The 12,462-nt window shown below is 46.9% G+C and overlaps 1 protein-coding gene across 1 annotated transcript; it reads left to right on the top strand.

The window, feature by feature from the left end:
* The first annotated feature begins 8,357 nt into the window (after positions 1 to 8,357).
* Positions 8,358 to 12,019, top strand: LOC127299276 (3-ketoacyl CoA thiolase 1, peroxisomal). The gene is made up of 14 exons (XM_051329226.2): positions 8,358 to 8,613; positions 8,715 to 8,791; positions 9,363 to 9,447; positions 9,562 to 9,688; positions 9,789 to 9,887; positions 9,968 to 10,038; positions 10,144 to 10,251; positions 10,371 to 10,448; positions 10,570 to 10,702; positions 10,780 to 10,876; positions 11,080 to 11,203; positions 11,279 to 11,387; positions 11,509 to 11,592; positions 11,680 to 12,019. Exons 1-14 carry the CDS (start codon positions 8,527 to 8,529, stop codon positions 11,787 to 11,789), a joined length of 1,389 nt encoding a protein of 462 aa, XP_051185186.1. The 5' UTR covers positions 8,358 to 8,526; the 3' UTR covers positions 11,790 to 12,019.
* The last annotated feature ends 443 nt before the right edge of the window (positions 12,020 to 12,462 follow it).

Here is a 12,462-nt window from a genome sequence, read left to right on the forward strand (position 1 = left end):
GGCATCGAGACACCAAAAAGGGAGAAGGAGCATACTAGCGTCCCAAGGGAATCACTCGTCGATGTCATCCTCCTCGTCATCATCATCCTTCTCATCATCATCATCCTCGTTGTCATCACCTTCATCCTCGACGTCCTCCTCCTCTTCATCCTCATACTCTTCATCTTGAGCAAGTCCTTTGCCATGAGGTGGCTCGGGGATGGATCCCTCGGAGCTAGACCAAACGAGCTTTGACTTCCACTCACCGGGAGGAGTGATGTTGTCCTCGGAGCCCTCGGAGACCGGGAGTTGCATATGCCTCATCATCGCCTTTTGGCGTTGGCGGATCTTCTTGTTGTCGTGATGAGCTTGGTACATCCTATCTTCGAGGTCCCTCTTGAAACAAAAGGACTTCTTGAGGCGAGCGGTGAGCTTGGCGAAGAGGCCCTTTTGCTTGATGGAGTTGGGCACATAGTCGGAGTCTTCGCTGTCGGCTTCGTCTTCGTCCTTTTCCTTGGGAGCTCCTTTGCCAAACCTTGGAAGGTCATGGTCCTTGACAAGAGGACTCTTCTCCTTGTGAATGGTGACGTTGGGGCGGCATTGCTCCAGAAGATCTCCGCGGCCTTCTTGATCCCACTTGAGACAAATGAGCCTCATGAGATAGGGAGCGTACTGAGGAAGCTTGCGGAGGAAGGCACAATCACGCATCTCATGCCAAATGTAGTCCATGATGTCCAGTTGCTTGCCGCGGCCCCTCAACTCATGTGTGCGCACAAGGAGATTCACAAGGAATCCATGCACCTCATCGTGGTTGGTATGCTTGGGGTTGATGGTGCTGTGGTAGATGCGGTTCATGATATCATAGACAGGTAGGAGTCCCTTGGTGCTTCCACACAACATCCTCCCTCGAATGTAGAGGTTGGCCATCTTCTCCTTGGCCATGGGCTTGGCTTGGAGATGAATGCGGAAGTGGTTGGAGTTGTCTTCGGGAAGCTCATAACCAAGGCATCGAGCAAAGTCTTGCCATGAGGCCTCCATCACATGCTCCTTGGTCATCCACTTCAAGGAGCAATAGCCTCCTTCATCCTCAAGAAAGACCACGGTGGCATAGAATTGGCAAATCACCTCCCGGGAGAAATCATGAGAGAAGGTCATTATAGGAATAAGACCTTGTTCCTCACATATCTCAAGTGCCTCTCCAAAGTAGTCGAGGTCGGAGTGGAGCTTGTCCATGCTTATGGAGTATTGGGGACAACACTTGAACTCCTTGGCCCCATAGACCTCAGTGTAGATCTTCTCTTGATTGATGTGATGGAGGTAGGTATTGGGGCATTGGCGAGCATTTCTTGGGAGTAAATAAGGATTGGATCCCCGCACCTCCAAGAACTGGCCTTTCTTTACATCGAGCATTGATTTTTGAGGTCCCCTTGCCCCTGCTGCTGCATCTCTCTGTCTCTTGGTGGTTCTTGTTGGCATGATCTCTTCTTGCTCATCATCGCGATGACGACGAGAGGATGGCTTGACCTTGCCACCACGAGTCTTTGGTGCACCTGTGAACATCAGAGATTTGGGAGGGAATAGGGGATGAGTGCACAAGCCGAGAAATTAAAGATCAAATTGGACACTAACAAGCAACATTGGTGACTCTTATACAGAGCGGTAGTACCGCAATTTCAACCGGTAGTGCCGCTTTGACCGGTAGTACCGCCCAAGAATGAGCGGTACTACCGCTCAAGCTCGCACAGCCAGATCGAGATTGGGTCATGGCAAAATCGACCCTAGAGTCACACATTGTTGCTAGCTAGTATCCTTACACATGAATAGCTTCCAAGAGTGCTTCTCCACCACAAAACTCCAACAAACCCTAGCATATGCATCTAGGGAGATCAACTCACCCTAGAGAGAGAATTTAGGGTTCATACCGGAGGACATGGCGGAGAAGAGGTTGGGGAAGGTTCTCCACGGAGGAGATTGGGCCGATGGCGGCTGGAAAAGGAGATCGGGGCCGATCTCCTCGAGCTCTTGAGCTTGGGGATGCCTTTTGACTTGAGGTGGAAGAGGAAGAAGTGGTGAGTTGGGGATGACCCGACCCCAACCGGTACCTCTTGTCAAAAGGAGCAAGCGGTAGTATCGCTCCTAAAAGCGGTAGTACCGCTTACCGGTACTGGCCCGGTACTTAGAGCGGTAGTACCGTTCTGGGGATAATTTTCAGTTTCGTCAGATAACTGCCCCATAGCGGTAGTACCGCCCCAAGAAGCGGTAGTACCGTCCACAAATTCAAAAAGAGCTCATATTTTGGTGTAGACTTGTGCTTTTAGACGGATTTGGCTCAAGAGGTAGATGATGGCTTAGGATTAGATTACGGAACTGTTAAGGTACTATCCAACCAAGCTTGCAAGAATCAAAGCTAGAAAAACCAAGCTTGGGTGAATCTCCCGAGAAGAAACAAAAAGAAAAGAGGAAACGACAAACAAAAACAAGAAGAGAAAAGAAAAAGAAATCAAAAAGAACAACAACTCCTAGAAGAGGAGGTTTGGTGGCCGAAGCCACCGTGTGAGAGTTTGGTAGTGTGAGGTCGCGTAGATACCTAGGAATCACGACTACTACTCAGCATGAAGCTCATAGTCACTTGATTGACGAATGGCATATGCTTTGGAGTTACTTTGTGCATCATGGGGGGAGGGATAGCTCAATGATTTAAACCGCACTCCCCCTATGTTCATGCGTGCTTTACATCTAGACATATGGCACAAGAGTGGTATAGGTATCCACTTATGGCACAATGTCCAAATGAAAGGCACAAGGGTAGAGAGGCAAACCTTGACGATAAACGATAGAGAGTGAGTACATTGTCTTGTTGGGCACATTTGGGAAGAATAGATCCTTGAGATTGCTATACCGTTGGATCCCATCACATCTTGCTCTTGAGAATATCTTGTGCTTTGCTTGGATTATGAAGGAGTCTTGACGCATTAGCACCCCGGCGAGAGAAGATCAAAAGGATAGGTTCGTGTGAGATTCCTTGATCATTATCAAGATTTGGGTCCTCGCCTTGACGTCATTGATGTTGATGCCGAACTTGAGGTTGTGGAAGAGGTGACTTAGCACTTGGTTGTCCAATGGAAGAGACTTGGCCTTGTGGTGTAGATGGCTCCATATAGATGGAACTTCGTCCTTCCCCGGTACACATAGAAGGTGGCGTTTGAGATTGGCGAGAGCCAACACTCATCCTTCCTATGGTAATCGGGGGAATTACATCTCCTTTCTCACAAGAAGCACTTTGCCTTCTCCAAAGAACTATCATATCTATCGAGAAGTCTCATCACTCAATACCACAAGCCTCTCAATAGACCCATACTCCATCATTATGCTTGAGTGTCTTTTTAGGTTTGTCTCTCACTTCCGGCAACCCTATGAGGTTAGGGTAAGAGAATGGCTAGGAGCGAAAGGTGGATTCCTTCTTTGCCAATGAAGAAAACCAAGATCTTGAGAACAAACTATGTTCCATTGTTTCCTCTTCTTGCAAGGATTATGTCATAGAACTTGTATTGAACTTGTTTGAGAAGCTTCATCATGACTCATTTCCTTTCAACACAATTCCTACAAAACACAATCTCTACACAAAGAAGCAAATTCCATTAGTCCTAGACCGTGGCCCCTTGAGGAGACTAGCTCCACAAGAGGACAACAACATGTTCATAATAGTAGGTACAAAGACCCAAGAGTGTAGAGCAATGAACAAAGAGTACATATGTAGGAGTCTTGACAAGATAGGACTTTGATCACCACTTTGTCAAGGCTCCAATACCTTTAAGCTTGATTGTGTCATCGTCATGAGAAAGATGGATATAAGGACTTGATGACGGCAACAAATTCCTTGCTTCCGGACATAAGACTTGTGGCTTCAAGATATCCACCCAATAAGCACCTCCGAAAGCAAGGCCCTTCACGGATCAAGAGTTGGAAATAGGAGCCCACTTCTCAATGGGCTCTACCTTCATATTCTTTGCTTCATTGATCCTTCCTTCTCTCTCAATCTTCTTTGGCATAATTGCCACTCCTCCTTCATTGCATAAGTCCTCGTGGGCTTCAATGACTCCTTCCAAGAATTGGACTTGAATTTGGAGACTCTCAATCTCGGACCTCAAGTCATTAGCTTCATCTTCTCGGTCCACTAGAGCTTCCTCAAGAAGAGAATTCCTTCTCAAGAGTGAGTGCTTGTGTCTCTCCAAAGTGGCAATGTCGTCCTCATGATTGCGACAAATGTAGTCTTTGCTTGAGCGTTTGTATTCTTCTATGGCTTCATCTTGCATAAGCTTGATCACCATAAGTTTGTCCTTGCTCCTCTTAAGATAAGCAATTTCATCCTCATGGTTACAACATGTGACCTTTCCTTTGCTCAAACGGATCCACTCCAACAAGGACTCATTTTTCCTCTCATTGACTTCAACTAGCTTGGCCTTGTGTTTCTTTAGAGTGGCAATCTCTTCTTCATGATCACAACATTGCACCTTCTCTTTACTCAAGCGATAGTATTCATCTAAGGCCTCCTCTTGAGTTGAGATGACATCCAAGAACTTTGCATTGTGTTTTCTCAAGAAGCATACTTTGTCAAGGAGCTTGTCACAACATGAATTAGGACCTTCATCTTCTTTCTTCTTGGCAAAGGTTGCAACATCCTCAATTGACCATTCATGATCTTCTTCAAGATAATTCTTCTTTGTCTTGAGCTTGTCCAACCAACCAAGAGCATAATCTCGATCCTTGAGTTGGGAGATGAGAGAGTTGTTGTAGTCTTCAAGAATAAGAGCACTAGTTTCAAGAGTCATACGCATGCACACTTCTTCCTCATAATCTTGGGTGAGAGAGATAAGCTCCAATTCCTTCTTCTTCTCAAGTCCTTCGTTTTCCACCATATGGTCTTCACTTTGAATCATGTTAGTTCTAGGCTTGTCGGTGAAGGATATCTTGGTGACGTGGTTGTTGGGGAGCCGTTTGGGAAGGGGTCGAAACTTGCTCTTACGAATGAGGTATCCACCATATAAGTCCCTTGGCTTGTAGAGACAATCCGCAACGAAGTGACTTTTGTCGCGACAATTGAAGCAAGAGTTCCTTGATCTCGAGTTTGGTTTCTTGTTTCCACTCCAAGGAAGTAGAGCATTGTAGAACTTTTTCTCGATCCAACGGTCATCCACAAAAGTCGCTCCAAGATCTTGCATTTGGATGGCGAAAGCAATAAGGCGTTGGTACATCTCTTCGGGCGATTCTCCCTCTATCATGACAAAGTCATTTGCCATTGCTTCACTAAGATGAGAGCATTGGATGTACCCATTTCCAAGGAAGAGCTTGTCAAGTTCGTCCCAAGCTTCCTTGGCGGTCTTGAGCGATTGGATATGAGCGCGTTCCTTGGGAGTAATGGCCGAATGAATCATGTCGATGGCGATGGCGTTGAGTTGGTGGTCCACCACTTCCCTTCTTGTCAAGTTCATTGGGTCTTGTGGTGAATATCCTTCTTGAATGATCCGCCAAAGCTCGGTAGAGGTGCTGCGCACATGAGAATGCATTAATAGTTTCCAATCACCAAAGCTATTAGACTCAAGTAATGGTGGTGGACCATGAGTCATAATGCAAGGCATGGGCATTTGAGCATTTGAGTCATAATCACTTGATGGAGATGCATCCTTCCCCTTTGATGAGGTGTCAACATCCTCAAGATCCTTTTCCCGATGTGGATTTGTTGATTGCTCAACAATCTCGACACAAGTAAAAGAGTCGACTTGTGATGGAGAAACATTGACACCTCTATTAGTATCTATGATGGGGTTAGGTTGTGGAGTAATCAACTCCATCATCATAGCCTTCAATTGAGATACAATGGATGACTCCAATTTCTTGAGGTCATACAAAGTAGCCGGAGTATTATCGGCACTTGATGATGGAGATGATTGCTCACGGGGAAGAACTCCACTCACAACCACCTCTTGTTCGGCCATTTCTTAGGCGGTAAAGCCCGAGCAAGAAAACCTTGCTCTGATACCACTTGAATGGATCGTAGCGAACAAGAGGGGGGGGGGGGTGAATGGCGCTACGACAAGTTTTAACCTTTTTCAATTTTAGCGCAACGGAAGGTAAAGGTGACAACTTCTGCAATAGCGGTGTTCCTACAATGATGCTAGAGCATGTGCAACAAGTAAAGGAATCAACAAGATAACGAGAGTAAGGAGCGAGACAACCGGGGGGGCGCGAGGCGAGTCAAGGTTTGTTTCCCGCAGTTCCTTCCACTAAAGGAAGTACGTCTGCGTTGAGGAGGTGCTAGTCTCACACAAGAGACTAGGCGGCCACACCACGAAGGAAGGCCTCACCCTCTTCCTCGAGAGAGCTCCACGGAGGTGCTCTCCCTCTTCCACTAAGGCACCGGTCGAGGCGGTGATTCCTTCACAAGGTTGGGGCGAGCTCCACACACAAGGATGCTCCCAACATCCTATGGAGCTAGAACATCACCAAGCTAGACTCCATAGCTGCACATCTCCAATGCTCCACCATAGGAACCCATCTCCAATGCTCCACCAAAGGAACCCTTCCAATACTCCACCAAGAAGCTCTTCCAGTGCTCCACCAAGAAGCTCTTCCAGTGCTCCACCAAGAAGCTCTTCCACCAAGGAACCCTAACAACAAGATCCACTAAGGACTACCACGAATTGGTGGACTTTCTCTCGGTAGAATGATAGATCGGGGTCTCCTCCACCACCTCACAAAGTATGAGCAAGATTGGTTGGGTGGATGAGGAGATCCCCTCAATTTTGAGCTCAGCAACAATGGAGGAGAGAGAGAGAGAAGAGCTGAGGATGGCTGGAGAAGAAGGGGCCTTTATATAGGTCCCTCCAAATCCAACCGTTACCAGCCATTTTTGCCTAAGCGGTACTACCGCTTCTGGAAGCGGTACTACCGCTCTGAGTTCGAATCCCCCACTGAACTTGTCCACGTGGACACATTGCGGTACTACCGCTCGCGGTACCGCAATAGGGTCCAGACCTTACTGGATCCCAAGCGGTACTACCGTAACGCGTTACGGTACTTAGCGCGGTACCGTGGGCGGTAATACCGCCCTCAAGCGGTACTACCGCTCAAGGTACCGTGAAGGTACCGCAACGTGTTCGGTGGGGCATATCCATGTGCAAGCCTCAGAGCGGTATCACGGGCGGTACCAGTAGAGGTAGCGGTACTACCGCTCCTGGTACCGCTATGGCTAAAACAGCTTTTCCTCTCTTCCTCTCCTACCATGTCACCTCACGACACACACACAAAACCAGAAACCCTAAGAACTACGCTTCGGTCTTCTGATCATAATGTGCTCAGCGAGGGTACCGTGCATCTTGCAAACCTATCAATGACAAACTTTGTGCACGGTTAGAATTGTTCGAGTGTTGTTATCAAACACACAAAACACGGGATATGGATCTTGCTCTTACAGTGCTGGAGCGGGCCGGTGGGAGCAGAGACCACGAAGGAAGAATGGAAGAGTGCTCTGTGGAGTTCCTGCGCAGCAACTTTGGTTCACTGCTGTGATCGTAAGCTAGTGAGGCGGCTCCTCCACATCTGGGGAGAGATTTCTTGATGGCATGGATGCCATCGACCCTGATGGCCTGAAGTCGATTTCTCCCTCCCTAGATGCCGGCAACAACTGCGTCTGAGCTTCAAGCTCCCTGCTCGCACGAGGCGATGCTCAACCTCAAGACCAGTGAGCCATGTTGGAGGTCCTTCGTCTTACATGCGGTAGACTCCCAGTACATCACCCCAAGCGGCCATGTCCTCGGTGGTGTTGAGGTTGACCTGTCAGATTCGTCGACGAGAGATAAGTGAAGAGGCTTGGACTAGATTACTTTTTCCCATTGTTGTTCTAGAATCTTCGGTGCAAAAGTTGAGGGCCAACTTGTAATTTTTTCTAGGTCCTCTATGTAAAATAATCACCATTGACGATGGTTTATGCAGCAACCCCTATATTTTTTTAGAGCGCTCTTCCCGTAGAAAGAAAAAAATTGGAATACTGACGAAATCTTCCGTGCGAATTTCGTGCAGAATCCTGCTCCGGTGCACCAAGGTCAAGTTCAACCCAGCACACGTCACACGGCAGGCCAAGCCACCGGGCAGCATTTTCTATCTTTCCACTCCTACTAGTGGAGAGTGGACCGAGTGGGAAAAAACCAAAACCCAACAACCTCCGCCCACCTGACCCCGCAGCAGCAGCCAGCAGCCAGCAGACTCAGTCCTTGAACAGGCACGCACGACTGCACGAGGCACCAGCCCGCGACTGACTCCCAGAGTCTAGTCATCCCAAGTTTTAGTTTTCACATCCCTGCTCTGACTGTGACCTCAACTCCACCGAACCTCGGGTCGCCGTCGACCTCTGTCCAACTTCCTCCGCAATTCCCACACCTCTTCCTCGCCCTCCCTACCTCCCTCCCTACAAAACACACACCGCCCGTCGTCACCCAGGAGCCCACTGCCAAACCAACCACCCCGAGTCTCCGAGACACGTTGGGAGGAGCAATGGAGAAGGCGATCGACAGGCAGAGGATCCTGCTGGGCCACCTGGAGCCCGCGGCAGGCCCCAACCCGGCTGCCTCCGCCATCTCCGTGAGTTCCTTGCCCCCCTTCCAGCTCCTCTCTGCCGCCCAAGTGGCGTGCCGGTTCCAGATCTGTGACGGTGTCTTGCTCGGTATCTCCTGGTCTCGCAGGCCAGCGCGTGCGCCGCGGGGGACAGCGCCGCGTACCACCGGGGCGCCTGCTTCGCCGACGACGTCGTCATCGTCGCGTAAGTGATTAATTGCCGGCCGCTCTACCCGCCCTCCTGCCTTCCGTTTCGATTCTGTTCGGATCGGTGATCCGTAGCTAAGCTCTGGTCGCCAGGATTCCTGCTTGCCATTTTTGACCAAAGAAAAAGATACCGGGCCAATTGTTTCTACTCTGTTGATACCGACGGACGGTACCACGACTTGTGGAACCATGCATGTACATCGCTGCTAGTGGCGGGTTGACTCCAGGAAGGATTCTTGCCTCTCTTTTTTAAATGTTGGCGACCCCTGTTTGATCGTTGTCAGGTCAAATCTGATTTAGAGCCAACTGAAGCCTATATATCTAGGCTGCATGTCTCTATAACAACGGAGAATATGTTAGAGATCGCAAAAGACTTGATCTTTACCATTAGAAACATATAGAGAAGGGACATATACTATGTACTATCTACTATGTAATAATAATGAATAAAAACTAGCAAGATTCATAGTAATAGTAATATCCAAATAGTTTTCCGGATTACTTCTCTTAGCCGTTTCCCATAAACTGAGGTCAAGCATGAAACATGCATCTACCTTCCATGTCTTCAGTGCCTATAGGACGGCAATCTGCAAAGCCACGAAAGGTGGTTTCAAGGATACACCCGCTGTGGACCTCTTGGTGCCCTTATTCAAGGTTTGTGTTTGCCATCTTCTTTCCCTTTTGCAGCGTTAATGGCAATTTAGTCAACCGTTTCCTACTGTCTCGTCATCCTTGGAGTCTTCTCCTATATTCCCTGTTCAATTATAGGCTTTGGTGGATAAAACAAAGTTGGATCCCAGTGAGATTGGCGACGTTGTTGTTGGTACTGTTTTAGCTCATGGCTCCCAAAGGGCCATAGAATGCAGGATGGCCACATTGTATGCGGGGTTCCCTGGTAATTTCATCATTTCTGTCACATCTGCGCTTAATATTAGACCATGAATACTAGACCATGATTATCCCCGCCTTGATTAATTTGATCTCATGTGATGTAGACACGGTTCCTCTCAAGACCGTAAATCGGCAGTGCTCTTCTGGTCTTCAGGCAGTCGCAGATGTTGCTTCTGCTATTAAAGCTGGGATGTACAATATTGGTATGTTTTACCGACGCTTGATTTTAATTATTTTGTTTTGGCTTCATTACTGATCTTATTTTGTTCTCTCCATTCAAAAGGTATCGCTGCTGGCCTAGAGTCCATGACAGTGAACCAAATTAGTAGTAATGATGTGAAAATGAATCCCAAAGTAAGTCGAATGGGTGGTCGATGCAACAAGACTCTTGACTTCAGATTCATGTGTTAAGATGTTTAAGCTGATAATATAATGCGTTGGAATCTCCAATTGGTTCAGGTTGAGCTATTTGCCCAAGCACGTGATTGCCTTCTCCCAATGGGCCTTACATCCGAGAATGTCGCGCAACGGTTTGGCATAACACGCATGGAGCAAGATCAAGCTGCTGTAAGTTGGATGATTGTCCTTTTTGTGGCACGTGTTTGACAGTGCATGTGAACTGCTGGTCTGCTGCAGTGCCGCACAATAAGCTTCTAGCTCTCATTCTTGTTAACTGTAATGCTCAGGTTGAGTCTCACATGAAGGCCGCCGCAGCAGTGGCTGCTGGTAAATTTAAAGAAGAAATAGTCCCAGTTCATACAAAGGTAAAATGTAGTGCCATTGTTTTCTCTTTCTAAAATAACTACGTATACTTTTCAAGATTGTCCTAATAAAAGATTAGAATCGCTCAACATGTTGCCCTGACTCTTTTTTTGTTCTGCGAAGATCGTAGATCCAAAAACTGGTGAACAGAAGGAGATTGTTGTGTCAGCAGATGACGGAATCCGATCTAATACCACACTGGCAGTCCTGTCAAAACTTAAACCAGCATTTTCTAAGGACGGGACCACTACTGCTGGTAAATAGGAAAATCTAACTGAATGAAAATGTTATAATTTGTATCACTTCTGAAGATTGGTTTGTTTTAAATCTTAGGAAATGCTAGCCAATTGAGCGACGGAGCTGGCGCTGTCCTACTAATGAGGCGGGATATTGCTGCACAAAAGGGTCTTCCAATACTTGGAATCTACAGGTAATGTTATTTTCTCTAGATGCTTTACATATGATGAGCTATTTTTGTATCCTGTAGAAAATTTTCCTGACTCAAAACATATCAAACACAATTACCAACTTTATGGCTCGGCACTTTCTGATGACCATCAAGGAAGAGACTTATGATGCTATTGATTATTATGAAGTTCTGTTTAGTGACACACCATGAATCTGCAAATGCAGGGGCTTTACTGCAGTTGGGGTTGATCCAGCTGTGATGGGTGTTGGTCCTGCTGTTGCTATCCCTGCAGCAGTGAAAGCTGCCGGTCTACAAATTAATGACATTGATCTATTTGAGATTAACGAGGTATACTTCCATCTAGTTCTTCCACTCGATAAAAGTATTATCTGCTGGATGATATTCAGTTGCCCCTGTACATAGGCTTTTGCATCTCAGTTTGTGTATTGTGCGAAGAAGTTAGATCTCGACCCTGCAAAAGTCAATGTTAACGGAGGTGCAATGGCTCTTGGACATCCACTGGGTGCCACAGGTATCTGTTTTCTGCTACTCACAAAATATTATGTTCCATGTTGGGGTGCACCTTTGTGCTCACCACATGCTCACCCTTCGACTGTTTGTCATCCCCATATTACATGCTTTCATCCTGGCAGGTGCGCGATGTGTCAGCACTCTTCTCAATGAGATGAAGCGTCGGGGCAAAGACTGCCGGTTTGGAGTGATTTCGATGTGCATAGGTACATGATCTATTCCATTTACTTGCGTGGAAAGAAGATTGTTCTACTTGGTTAGAACTGTAATTGACATAGATTATCAATGAACAGGTTCTGGAATGGGTGCGGCTGCTGTCTTTGAGCGGGGAGACACTGTGGATGAGCTGACGAATGCCCGGGCTACGCCGTCGCTTAACTGGCTCTCCAAAGACTCCATGTAACTATTACCGTGGAATTTGTGTAGCAGCAACTTGCTACTGTTGTTCTCAAATGTTAAACACAAGGTGGCTAGGGAATAAATTTATTCGGTATTTGTAGTTTCTTCGGGGGGTGAGAAAGTTGTCGTCAACGTCTGATCTTTGTTGGAGACCGTACCACCTTGCGGTGGCTCGGTCCTTTATTTAGCATGCATGGCGTGCGATGTCTTTACATGATAACATGTTGGTGGTTCCTTTATGCTTAAAATTGAAAAATAAAAGGAACATCGAGGTTGCTTTTATTTCTGTCGGGTTTCATAGTTACCCTTTCCCCCCCCCTTCCCCTTCCCCTTCTTGTTTTTGTTTACTTTTATTTCTGTCGGGTTTCATATTACCATAGGCCAACTGGCTTGGGAAAAGTCTATGATGTTGTATAATCCCTGCATTACTCCCCTGTTCACTAACTAATAATGGGATTAGGGGCATAATGTATGGCAGCTTCAAAACACATACACTTGTATGCACAATTTTTTTTAAATATGTCAAGTATATACAGAAGTTATCTCATAATTCATAACAACCAACATATTACTTCCTCTGTTCACTAATTTGTTTCCCACTTGGCTTGGAAAAAGTCTCTGATGTTGTTGTTGTTGTATAATCCCTGCATCACTCCGATGTTCACTAATATAATGAA

The sequence above is a fragment of the Lolium perenne genome, chromosome 1, assembly GCF_019359855.2.
Source record: "Lolium perenne isolate Kyuss_39 chromosome 1, Kyuss_2.0, whole genome shotgun sequence".
NCBI classification, from domain to species: Eukaryota; Viridiplantae; Streptophyta; class Magnoliopsida; order Poales; family Poaceae; genus Lolium; species Lolium perenne.

What these genes read in the sequence shown, in the direction of transcription:
- LOC127299276 (XM_051329226.2), top strand. Translation starts at nt 8,527, where the DNA reads ATGGAGAAGGCGATCGACAGGCAGAGGATCCTGCTGGGCCACCTGGAG. An exon ending in CGGCTGCCTCCGCCATCTCC is followed by an intron (nt 8,614 to 8,714) that starts GTGAGTTCCTTG and finishes CTGGTCTCGCAG; the next exon opens with GCCAGCGCGTGCGCCGCGGG. An exon ending in GACGACGTCGTCATCGTCGC is followed by an intron (nt 8,792 to 9,362) that starts GTAAGTGATTAA and finishes CCATGTCTTCAG; the next exon opens with TGCCTATAGGACGGCAATCT.